The sequence below is a fragment of the Salvelinus namaycush genome, chromosome 34 (genome assembly GCF_016432855.1).
Source record: "Salvelinus namaycush isolate Seneca chromosome 34, SaNama_1.0, whole genome shotgun sequence".
NCBI lineage: Eukaryota > Metazoa > Chordata > Actinopteri > Salmoniformes > Salmonidae > Salvelinus > Salvelinus namaycush.
In genome coordinates, this window is record NC_052340.1 from 29,970,793 (window position 1) to 29,983,216 (window position 12,424).

The following is a 12,424-nucleotide window of genomic DNA, read 5'->3' on the forward strand; positions in this document are numbered from 1 at the left end:
TAATTGAAATGCATTCCAGATGACTACCTCATGAAGCTGGTTGAGAGAATGCCAAGAGTGTGCAAAGCTGTCATCAAAGCAAAGGGTGGCTACTTTGAAGAATCTCAAATATAAAATATATTTTGATTTAAAAAATTGTTTGGTTACTACATGATTCCTTGCGTTATTTCATAGTTTTGATGTCTTCACTATTATTCTACAATGTAGAAAATAGTCAAAATAAAGAAAAACCATGGAATGAGTTGGTGTTTCCAAACTTTTGACTGGTACTGTATGTTTGCATGAACATGCTCTCGCACACACACATGCACACACACACAGACAGCGGCAGGTAGCCTAGTGGTTAAGAGGTTTGGGACAGTAACCAAAAGGTCACTGGTTTGAATCCCCAAGCCAACTAGATTAAAAATCTCTGTGCCCTTGAGCAAGGCACTTAACCCTAATTGCTCTTCTTAGTCGCGCTAAGAGCGTCTGCTAAATGACAATTTTTTTATGTAAACCGTGACAAACGCACACATCTCGCAAAACACTATCTCACACATGCTGACTAGAGAACAGAAGGGGATCTTAGAACACAGCTGGGCCGTGGGCGAGATGATGCAACACACACAAAGTGTTTCTCACTGCTTATAAGCTGTGTGTGTGCTTGTGTGTTAGACTGTGAAGGTGTTGATTGGAGAGTGTGTGTGTAGTGTGCTAAAAACACGCATGTTGCTCTGTTGCCATCCTGCGCCACACAATATTCAATATATTGCCATGTCTGCTCCTCTCTGTCCCAAATCCACCCCTACACGTCCACTTCAAGGACCCTATTCCATTACATGTGCTATCTGCGTATTAATGATATACACCTAATTCCATGTCATCAACATTACAACCTGTTGCCCTATACAATAGCACACACAGGCCGTAATATAGAGGAGGAGGAAAGTGAAGGGACAAATGGGGAGAGTAATAATACTTTAGATGAAAAGGAAAAGAGGGAGGAAGAGGGGGATACAGAAAGAAGGGCGTATATTTTATGATTTTTTTTATATTCTCCCTTTCATCTGACAGAATCTTGTAGTGTGGTAAAGTAGCATTAGTGTGGTTTAGTACATTGGTGAGATGAGAGAAGACTGAATAATATGACAAGGGAGCAGAGCAGTACTAATGTAATGTTAGGACAGTGTGGCGTGTCTGATGTGACAGTCCTTAAAGTAGAGAACTAGAGGGACCCCTGCTGCTAGACATCTCTTTGAGAGTGGAGAAATAAGGAAAGGAGTGAGTCGAGGGAAATAGGGGGAGAAATGGTAGAGGAGGTAGTATGTGGGGGGGGGGTGTATGGGAGAAAGAGCTGTGTAAATTAAACAGCACCCATGTAAAAGGAGACTAGAGGTGTCTGTGCAAGTGAACATCGACGAATGGGTACTTGTGGGTATAGGGGGTTACATTGTATGGTGGTCCTGACTCCAAGGTGGGTAATGTAGTTTTAACAATGCTTCTCTTCTCAGTCTGTATGATGTGTTGGTTTGTTTGTATTGTAGTTCTGACTGACTTGACTCACTGGTACTGTTCTAGTAAGTGTTGTTGTTGTCGTCTAACAGTGTGCACCTGTATCTCTCTTCCCTCCAGTCTGTACGGTGCGCTGTCAGAAGTTCCTCATCTCTCGTGTTGGTGAAGACTGGATCTTCCTCATCCTCCTGGGTCTACTGATGGCTCTGGTCAGCTGGGTGGTCGACTTCGCTATTGCCATCTGTCTACAAGGTGAGGGCGTTGGGGAGGAGGTAGACTGCTTGGTCTACTGATGGCTCTGGTCAGCTGTACTGTCCCTCTGTCTGAATCATTTAATCTGACACATCTCCTGCATGCAGCTAAAGAAGACATTAAGCCACACTCAAGATAATCTTAGACACTGTGGTTCACGCACACACACCCGTCAAACCAGGGTGTGTGTTCATGATGAGCTGCAGTGCAGATTACTGTCTCCCAGGGCTGCATGCAAGTCCGTGTCTGTTAGATTAGCTTAAATGTGGTTTAAATTAATCTTTGCAGAATTAAAATGTGTTTGCGTGTAGCATGTATGTGTGTTCAGAAGGTGTGTGGGTGTCAATGTGCTTTATCTTGAGTCAAGCACACATTTACACACATTGCTGCGGTGTGTGTGTGTGTCAGATGGTAGACTGCATGTAGAGAAAGTGAAGAGGGGAGAGGAGTGAGTCATCTAGAAGCAAGACGCTCATCCAGACAAATCCCCCCCTTTCTACACACACACACTTTTGATCTCTCCATGTAAAGCAGTCATTTTTAGGAGAGGAGTCCTGCGGGTTCTACTTTGGTCAAATGTTTTGTCGCTGTACTCATGAGTAGGGCTGGGAATTGCCAGGGACCTCACAATACGATATTATCACGATACTGCCAATACCATATGTATTGCAATTCTCACGATTCATATATTTTCTCACGATTTATATATTGGATATACTTTTACTTTCTGATTGACATCAAGTTGATATTGGTGTGTGTGTGTGTCCATAGCACAGAAGTGGATGTACGGAGGCCTGGAGAGTAATGTGTTTCTCCAGTACCTGGCCTGGGTCACCTACCCTGTGGTGCTCATCACCTTCTCAGCTGGCTTCACACAGATACTGGCCCCACAGGCCGTAGGTAAGACACACACATACACTGACTGACTGACTGACTGACTGCATCAGAGCACCATAACCCCCTCTCCCCCTCTAGGTTCAGGTATCCCAGAGATGAAGACCATTCTGAGGGGTGTAGTGCTGAAAGAATACCTCACCTTTAAAACCTTTGTGGCCAAAGTCATCGGTCTCACCTGTGCCCTGGGCAGTGGCATGCCTCTGGGCAAGGAGGTAACACTCACACACACACTCTCTACACACAGTACACACACACACAGTACACACACGTGCATGCGCGCTCGGTTAACATTCTTCTCACCTCTGTCTTTTGACGCACTCACGTCCTCTTCTCACAGTCAGGCTTGTTTGGGTAGTTGTCACTTGTTGCTGTCTGTTCCAGGAGTTCCACTAGTTATGCAGACACACACTCCATTTGACAGCCAGCAGACGCAATGTGGCATGAAGACTCCTAAATCAATCAATATATCTGTGATTCATAGGACAAGGGGTTCTTACAGTGAAGCACACAGAGGGTTGTGGTTACACATGTTCTGTGTCCCTGTCATACAGCCACACACGTTGCACTCAGGCCACCCTGTTGGTCACAGTGGAGAGGGAGGACAGGGGAGGGGGATAAGGAGGGAGGAAAGGAGAGGAGAGGAGAGGGGGATGAAGGAGGGTGGAGAGGAGAGGGGGATGAAGGAGGGTGGAGAGGAGAGGGGGATGAAGGAGAGAGGAGAGGAGAGGGGGATGAATGAGAGAGGAGAGGAGAGGGGGATGAATGAGGGAGGAGAGGAGAGGGGGATGAATGAGGGTGGAGAGGAGAGGGGGATGAAGGAGGGTGGAGAGGAGAGGCGAGGGGGATGAAGGAGGGTGGAGAGGAGAGGCGAGGCGAGGGGGATGAAGGAGGGTGGAGAGGAGAGGGGGATGAAGGAGGGAGGAGAGGAGAGGCGAGGCGAGGGGGATGAAGGAGGGTGGAGAGGAGAGGGGGATGAAGGAGGGAGGAGAGGAGAGGCGAGGCGAGGGGGATGAAGGAGGGTGGAGAGGAGAGGGGGATGAAGGAGGGTGGAGAGGAGAGGGGGATGAAGGAGGGAGGAGAGGAGAGGGGGATAAGGAGAGGAGTAAAGGAGAGGAGAGGGGGATGAAGGAGGGTGGAGAGGAGAGGGGGATGAAGGAGGGAGGAGAGGGGGATGAATACAACAGAATTTAAATCTGCTTAGGAAAGTCTTGAAAGAGCTGAGATTAATCAATGATACACTGAAGTTTTTAGGAAATCATTCACAAGTGATTCTCTCTCCCTCTCTCTCTAGGGTCCGTTTGTTCACATTGCCAGTCTGTGTGCTGCACTCCTCAGCAAATTCATGTCTCTGTTTGGTGGAATCTACGAGGTAAACCACACTTGGACACACACAAGTTACCATATTGGTATCAATGTGATCTTTCAGAAAGGAAACACCATGCAGAAATATGTTAAACCATTCATTAAGAAATTAATAATGCAAGTCTTGGCGATATATGCTCTGCTGCTTCAGGGTAGCTTAATATACACTGAACAAAAATATAAACGTAACATGTGAAGTGTTGGTCCCATTTTCCATAAGCTGAAATAAAAGATCCCCGAATTTTTCCGTACGCACAAAAAGCTTATTTCGCTCAAATCTGGTGAAAAAATTTGTTTACATCCCTGTTAGTGAGCTTTTCTCCTTTGCCAAGATAATCCATCCACCTAACAGATGTGGCATATCAAGAAGCTGATTAAACAGCATGATCATTACACAGGTGTACCTCTAAAAGGCCACTCTAAAATGTGACGTTTTGTCACACAACACAATGCCACAGATGTCTCAAGTTTTTAGGGAGCGTGCAATTGATATGCTGACTGCAGGAATGTCCACCAGAACCGTTGCCAGAGAATGTAATGTTCATGTCTCTACCATAAGCCGCCTCCAACGTCGTTTTAGAGAATTTGGCGCTACGTCCAACCGGCCTCTCAACATCAGACCATGTGTATGGCGTCGTGTGGGAAAGCGGTTTGCTGATGTCAAAGTTGTGAACAGAGTGCCCCAAGGTGTCGGTGGGGTTATGGTATGGGCAGGCATAAGCTACGGACAGCGAACACAATTGCATTTTAACGATGACAATTTGAATGCAGAGATACCATGACTAGATCCTGAGGCCCATTGTTCACATGCTATCACCTCATGTTTCAGCATGATAAAGCACGGCCACATGTCACAAGGATCTGTACACAATTCCTGCAAGCTGAAAATGTCCCAGTTCTGGCCTACATACTCACCAGACATGTCACCCATTGAACATGTTTCAGATGCTCTGGATCAAAATGTACGACAACGTGTTCAGGTTCCCGCCAATATCCAGCAACTTCACACAGCAATTGAAGAGGAGTGAGACAACATTCTACAGGCCACAATCAACATCCGGATCAATTCTGTGCGAAGGAGATGTGTTGCGCTGCATGAGGCAAATGGTGGTCACACCAGATACTGACTGGTTTTCTGATCCACGCCGCTACTTTCTTTTAAGGTATCTGTGACCAACAGATGCATATCTGTATTCCCAGTCATGTGAAATCCATAGATTACGACCTAATAAATGTATTTCAATTGACTGATTTCCTTATGTGAACTGTAACTCAGTAAAATCTTTGAAGTGTATTTTTGTTCAGTATATGAAATTAACTCCAAGCAGTGAGAGCGCTAAACTATAAGTCCCCCCCCCCCCCCCCCCCCTAAACAGCAGACCCCTACTGCAGAAAGCCTAGTTTAGATATTGGCAAATAGACCAGCTAAAGACATCCTACCATTTACAAGACTGTATACTATGTGTGAATATTAACCATATGTAGCGTGATCTGTGCAACGTATGTCTTGTATTCTTTTATATGACGCACCGCCGGGTACGCACCGCCGGAGGCAGTATGAGCTGTCATCTTGGTATATGAGAATATGCTACCTAACTAGCAACCGTAAGCAGTACGAACCCAGCTGCCCTGGAGACGCAACGCCAGGTGCTCTCACTGAAACTAAATTAATAATCATCTGGTGGGTCTTCATAAAAATATATCCTTATCTAACAAGCAACCTTAAGCAATATGACCCAGCCAACCACCTGTAGCTATATGCAATGTATTTTATATCAAGTAACCAGCAAAGACGGCAACATGTAGGCTATTGACCACGGCTGACGCCATTATAGCGACCTTAATGAGGCATGGTACTGGCAGGTAAACTCATCACTGTTTAGCAGCTCTCAATAGACCAGCTACGGTCATTCTACCATCACATGACTGTCTACTAGGCCTGTATGTGAATACTAACTGTGTAGCATGAGCTAATGCAGCAGTATGTCTATTTCTCATATTACGCACCGCCGGGTACCCTGATGAGGTAAGATGAGCTGTCATCTTGGTACATGGAAAATATTCTACCCATCTAACTAGGCAACCGTAAGTTGTATGATCCCACCTGCCATGAACCTAGCCAACCACCTGCAATATAAATGCACTGCCAGGGGGCTTCGCTGAGGCAGGATGAGCTGTCATCTTGGTATATGAGGATATTTTACATATGCAACATAGCTACTGGACCATACGGCTGACACAATCATGATCATATAGCAATACTGCAGGAACTCATGTAGAATCAAATGTAACGTCACAGCAGCAGATGGTCATGTGCCCGCAGTGGTGACGAAGGAGCCAGAGCCGTGATGAGTTCCAGTACCTTGTCATTGGTTGCCAGCATCAATGTTGAACAGAGGTTTGCCAGGTGCCATCCGTGCTCAGCATTCAGATATCATAACATGAAAGGGAGGACAAAGCAGTGTCAGTTCTGGTGATGACGACTGATTTTCCATGCTAATTCTTTCATCTAGGGGTAGATGGGAGTATGGTTAATATGAGTGTCCATAATGCAAACCGATCACGCAAGATTAAACGGAAGGATGATTTGGTGTATTTCAGAATGAAGAACCCATTAAAAGCCATCATTCGGACCACGAAATATAAACACTTTGTTGCCTTAACTTGGACTCAAACTTGGACTCAAAGATGCTCTTTGATGTGCATGTTGGTCACTTCTCCGTAGGCCTTGAGAGTAGCGGACAGTGGATCCTCAGCAGACTATACACCGAATGGTCCTGACACCCGGAATTAACCGAATTCCTGCTACTGGACCATGATAAAGGCAGGCTGCATTTGCCTGACTGAAATTTGGAATAGAAAAGGCATACATGGTTATATAACAGAAGACATTGTACAGATAGTCTACCTGAGCTGACAGCTATGTCAACGTACACTACATAACCAAAAGTATGTGGACACCTGCTTGTCGAACATCTCATTCCAAAATCATTGGCATTAATATAGAGTTGGTCCCACCTTTGCTGCTGATTTAACAGCCTCCACTCTTCTGGGAAGGCTTTCCACTAGATGTTTGAACATTGCTGCGTGGACTTGTTCCATTTAGCCACGAGCATTAGTGAGGTCGGGCACTGATGTTAGGCAATTAGGCCTGGCTCGCAGTCTGCGTTCCAATTCATCCTAAAGGTGTTCGAAGGGGTTGAGGTCAGGGCTCTGTGCATGCCAGTCAAGTTCTTCTACACAATCTCAACAAATCGTTTTGTATGGACCTCGCTTTGTGCACGGTGGTATTGTCATGCTGAAACAGGAAAAGGCCTTCCCCAAACTGTTGCCACAAAGTTGGAAGCACAAAATCGTCCTGAATCTCATTGTATGCTTTAGCATTAAGATTTCCCTTCACTGGAACTAAGGGGCCTAGACTGAACCATGAAAAACAGCCCCATACCATTATTTCTACTCCACCAAACTTTATAGTTGGTGCTATGCATTTGGGCATGTAGCATTCTCCTGACACCCAGATTCATCCATTGGACTGCCAGATGGTTAAGCATGATTCATCACTCCAGAGAACGTGTTTCCACTGCTCCAGAGTCCAATGGTGGTGAACTTTACACCACTCCAGCTGACACTTGGCATTGCGCATGGGGATCTTAGGCTTGTGTCCAGCTGCTTGGCCATAGAAACCAATTTCATGAAGCTCCCAACTAACAGTTATTTTGCTTACGTTGCTTCCAGAGGCAGTTTGGAACTCGGTAGTAAGTGTTGCAACTGAGGACATTACAATTTTTACTTGCTACGCGCTTCAGCAGTTGGCAGCCCCTTTCTTTGAGCTTGTGTGGCCTACCACTTCGCGGCTGAGCCGTTGTTGCTCCTAGACGTTTCCACTTCACAACAAGAGCACTTAGTTGACTGGGGCAGCTCTAGCAGGGCAGAAATTTGACAAACTGACTTGTTGGAAAGGTGGCATCCTATGACGGTGCCAAGTTGAAGGTCACTGAGCTCATTCTACTGCCAATGTTTGTCTATGGAGATTGCATGGCTTTGTACTCAACTTTATACACTTGTCTGCAACAGGTGTGGCTGAAAAAGACGAATCCACTAATTGGAAGGGGTGTCCACATAATTTTGTATATATAGTGTATATGCTGGTAGGCCATGGAGAAGTTGGATGACCTGATAGGAAGAATAAATAAATCCAATAGATACTGAAATATGCCTGCGTATTAGTGTTTGAAACAAGCTCTTAACAGACGTTTCCATTGGGTACAATGAACGCTCGATCACCAACAGCTGATTGTTGGTGTTTAGCAAGCCCATGGCATGCTAGGTAATGCTAGTATTAACAGCCAATTCAACACGGCTTGAAGCTATAGTAAGCCTTGATTGGTCATCGCACCGCGATACAGCGCGAGCTTCCCCATTTAAGGTCCAGGGTGATTAACTGAAATCTGGGGGGAAAAGGTTACACTTAGCAGTAGTAATCATTTTAAAATGAGCTGTACTTCTTTGAAATATGTGCCAAATGATGAGACTGACCCGGGAATGTTTAGCCGGCAACAGACTGTCTCCATCCAAGTGTCACAAGACATTACGCTGCTCGACGGCTGGACAGCGCACATAGCAGTCCACAGCATTTGGTCCAGCACAATGGTGGTAGAAATTAGTCATGCTCAGCTACAGCAATCACTGTAGCAAAGTGACCTGTATCAGGGTATACGATGCCTGCGTTCCAACAATGTACAAGCATGCATGATAACTTGCGTAACTGGCTACTAGTACACTCCAAAGATATGCCTAACCTGATGCTTCATGAGCACTACAGCGAGAATGAAGATGACAGAACTATTTAATAGACAACAGAAAGAATGCAAATTTATCCTGAAAGTATCAGGTCTGATATGGAGGTCCTGGATGGCAGGAAGCTTGGCCCCAGTGATGTACTGGGCCGTTCGCACTACCCTCTGTAGTGCCTTGCGGTCGGAGGCTGAGCAGTTGCCATACCAGGCAGTGATGCAACCGGTCAGGATGCTCTTGATGGTGCAGCTGTACAACTTTTTGAGGATCTGAGGACCCATGCCAAATCTTTTGTCTCCTGAAGGGGAATAGGCTTTGTTGTGCCCTCTTCAAGACTGTCTTGGTGTGCTTGGACCATGCTAGTTTGTTGGTGATGTGGACACCAAAGAACTTGAAGCTCTCAGTCTCCTCCACTACAGCCCTGTTGATGAGCATGCCCCCATTCTCAGTCCTCCTTTTCCTGTTGTCCATAATCATCTCCTTTTGTCTTGATCACATTGAGGGAGAGGCTGTTATCCTGGCACCATTCAGCCAGGTCTCTGACCTCCCTATAGGCGGTCTCATTGTTATCGGTGATCATGCCTACCACTTGTGTCGTCGTCAAACTTAATGATGGTGTTCGAGTCGTGCCTGGCCATGCAGTCATAAGTGAACCGGGAGTACAGGAGGGGACTGAGCACGCACCCCTGAGGGGCCCCCGTGTTGAGTATCAGCGTGGCGGATGTGTTGTTACCTACCCTTACCACCTGGAGGCGGCCCGTCAGGAAGTCCAGGATCCAGTTGCTGAGGGAGGTGTTTAGTCCCAGGGTCCTTTAGTGATGAGCTTTGAGGGCACTATGGTGTTGAAAGCTGAGCTGTAGTGAATGAATAGCATTCTGACATAGGTGTTCCTTTTGTCCAAGTGGGAAAGGGCAGTGTGGATTGCAATAGAGATTGCATCATCTGTGGATCTGATGGGTTGGTATACAAATTGGAGTGGGTCTAGGGTTTCTGGGATGATGGTGTTGATGTGAACCATGACCAGCCTTTCAAAGTACTTCATGGCTACAGACGTGAGTGCTACGGGGCGGTAGTAATTTAGGCAGGTTACCTTAGTGTTCTTGGGCACAGGGACTATGGTGGTCTGCTTGAAACATGTTGGTATTACAGACTCAGTCAGGGACAGGTTGAAAATGTCAGTGAAGACACTTACCAGTTGGTCAGCGCATGCTCAGAGTACACGTCCTGGTAATCCGTCTGTACCTGCGGCCTTGTGAATGTTGACCTGTTTAAAGTTCTAACTCACATTGGCAACGGAGAGCGTGATCACGCAGTCATCCAGAAACATTGCATCTCACTGTATATCAACACATATTAGGCTAGCGTAGGCTACTTTCTCCTATATGGATGCAGGCAGATTCTCCGTGATGGGGTGTGTAAACCGAGAGCACAGACTCTGCCTGAAGCTGGCATGGGAACTCTCAAAGTATACAATAGTCCCAATACTAATCTACTAGCTAGCTAGTTGTAGCCACTATTGACTGCCAACAGTAGAGCAGCAACATGGATTGATCCTCAGTCAATGACGTCCCCTCAGCAGATAAACGTGCTACATGAGCATATTGAGCGACGTGGGCGAAGTTCACAGCTTGCGAGCATTTGCTAACAAGATTTAATATCAGAAAACAGTAGCATAACGAGTAACTGCTAGCTAAAGGAGCGTTGGTACAATAAGCATAGCATCAATTCAGCAGCAGGATTTTTTTTCACCTTTATTAAACCAGGTAGGCCAGTTGAGAACACGTTCTCATTTACAACTGGCCAAGATAAAGCAAAGCAGTGCGACAAAAACAACAACAGAGTTACACATGGGAGAGACAAACGTACAGTCAATAACACAATAGAAAAATCTGTATGCAGTGTGTGCTAATGAAGTAAGGAGGTAAGGTAATAAATAGGCCATAGTGGCGAAGTAATTACAATTTAGCAATTAACACTGGAGTGATAGATGTGCAGATGAGGATGTGCAAGTATAAATACTGGTGTGCAAAAGAGCAGAAAAACAAAAACAAATATTGGATGAGGTAGGTAGTTGGTTGGATGGGCTATTTACAGATGGGCTATGTACAGCTGCAGCGATCGGTAAGCTGCTCTGACAGCTGATGCTTGAAGTTAGTGAGGGAGATATAAGTCTCCAACTTTAGTGATTTTTGCAATTTTTCCAGTCATTGGCAGCAGAGAACTGGAAGGAAAGGCGGCCAAAGGAGGAATTGGCTTTGGGAATGACCAGTGAAATATACCTGCTGGAGCGCGTGCTACGGGTGGGAGTTGCTATGGTGACCTGAGCTGAGATAAGGCAGAGCTTTACCTAGCAAAGGCTTATAGATGACCTGGAGCCAGTGGGTTTGGAGACGAATATGTAGTGAGGACCAACCAACAAGAGCATACAGGTCGCAGTGGTGGGTAGTATATGGGGCTTTGGTGACAAAACGGATGGCACTGTGATAGACTGCATCCAATTTGTTGAGTAGAGTGTTGGAGGCTATTTTGTAAATGACATCGCCGAAGTCAAGGCTCGGTAGGATAGTCAGTTTTACGAGGGTATGTTTGGCAGCATGAGTGAAGGAGGCTTTGTTGCGAAATAGGAAGCCAATTCTAGATTTAATTTTGGATTGGAGATGCTTAACTACTTCTCAGATAGAGTTCAGTGTGTCAAATCGGAGGGCCTTTTGTCCAGACCTCTGGCAGTCTCTATGGGGGTGCCACAGGGTTCAATTCTCGGGCCGACTCTCTTCTCTGTATATATCAATGATGTCGCTCTTGCTGCGGGTGATTCTTTGATCCACCTCTACGCAGACGACACCATTCTGGATACATTTGGCCCTTCTTTGGACACTGTGTTAACAAACCTCCAAACGAGCTTCAATGCCATACAACACTCCTTCCGTGGCCTCCAACTGCTCTTAAATGCTAGTACAACGAAAGGCATGCTCTTCAACCAATCGCTGCTCGCACCTGCCCGCCTGACTAGCATCACTACTCTGGACGGTTCGGACATAGAACATGTGGACAATTATAAATACCTAGGTGTCTGGCTAGACTGTAAACTCTCCTTCCAGACTAATATTAGTGAACCAGGCAAGGTAGTCATTAGAGAATCCAAGGCTGTTAAGTCTGCCGATAAGAATACGGTGATTGACAGAGTCGAAAGCCTTGGCCAGGTCATTGATTACTGTCTTTTATCGATGCCGGTTATGATATCGTTTAGGACCTTGAGTGTGGCTGAGGTGCACCCGTGACCAGCTCGGAAACCAGGTTGCATAGCGGTGAAGGTATGGTGGGATTCGAAATGGGCAGCTTGGAGGAGGTGCTCTTATTCTCCATAGACTTTACAGTGTCCCAAAACTTTTTGAAATTAGTGCTGCAGGATGCGAATTTCTTTTTGAAAAAGCTAGACTTTGCTTTCCTAACTGACTCTGTATATTGGTTCCTGACTTCCCTGAGAAGTTGCATATTGCAGGGACTATTTGATGCTAGCGCAGTACGCCACAGGATGTTTTTGTGCTGGTCAAGGGCAGTCTGGAGTGAACCATGGGCTATATCTGTTCTTAGTTCTACATTTTTTGAAAGGGCATGCTTATTCAAG

General features: G+C 45.9%; 1 protein-coding gene across 1 annotated transcript in view; it reads left to right on the plus strand.

Annotated features, from left to right (window-relative positions):
• Positions 1-12,424, plus strand: part of LOC120028476 (chloride channel protein 2-like) — a 119,013-nt gene that overhangs the window by 19,642 nt on the left and 86,947 nt on the right. Inside the window, exons 2-5 of the mRNA XM_038973681.1 lie at positions 1,615-1,746; positions 2,518-2,646; positions 2,722-2,855; positions 3,935-4,012. Of these exons, the coding sequence (XP_038829609.1) occupies positions 1,615-1,746; positions 2,518-2,646; positions 2,722-2,855; positions 3,935-4,012 (473 nt within the window). The remainder of the gene's footprint in view (positions 1-1,614; positions 1,747-2,517; positions 2,647-2,721; positions 2,856-3,934; positions 4,013-12,424) is intronic.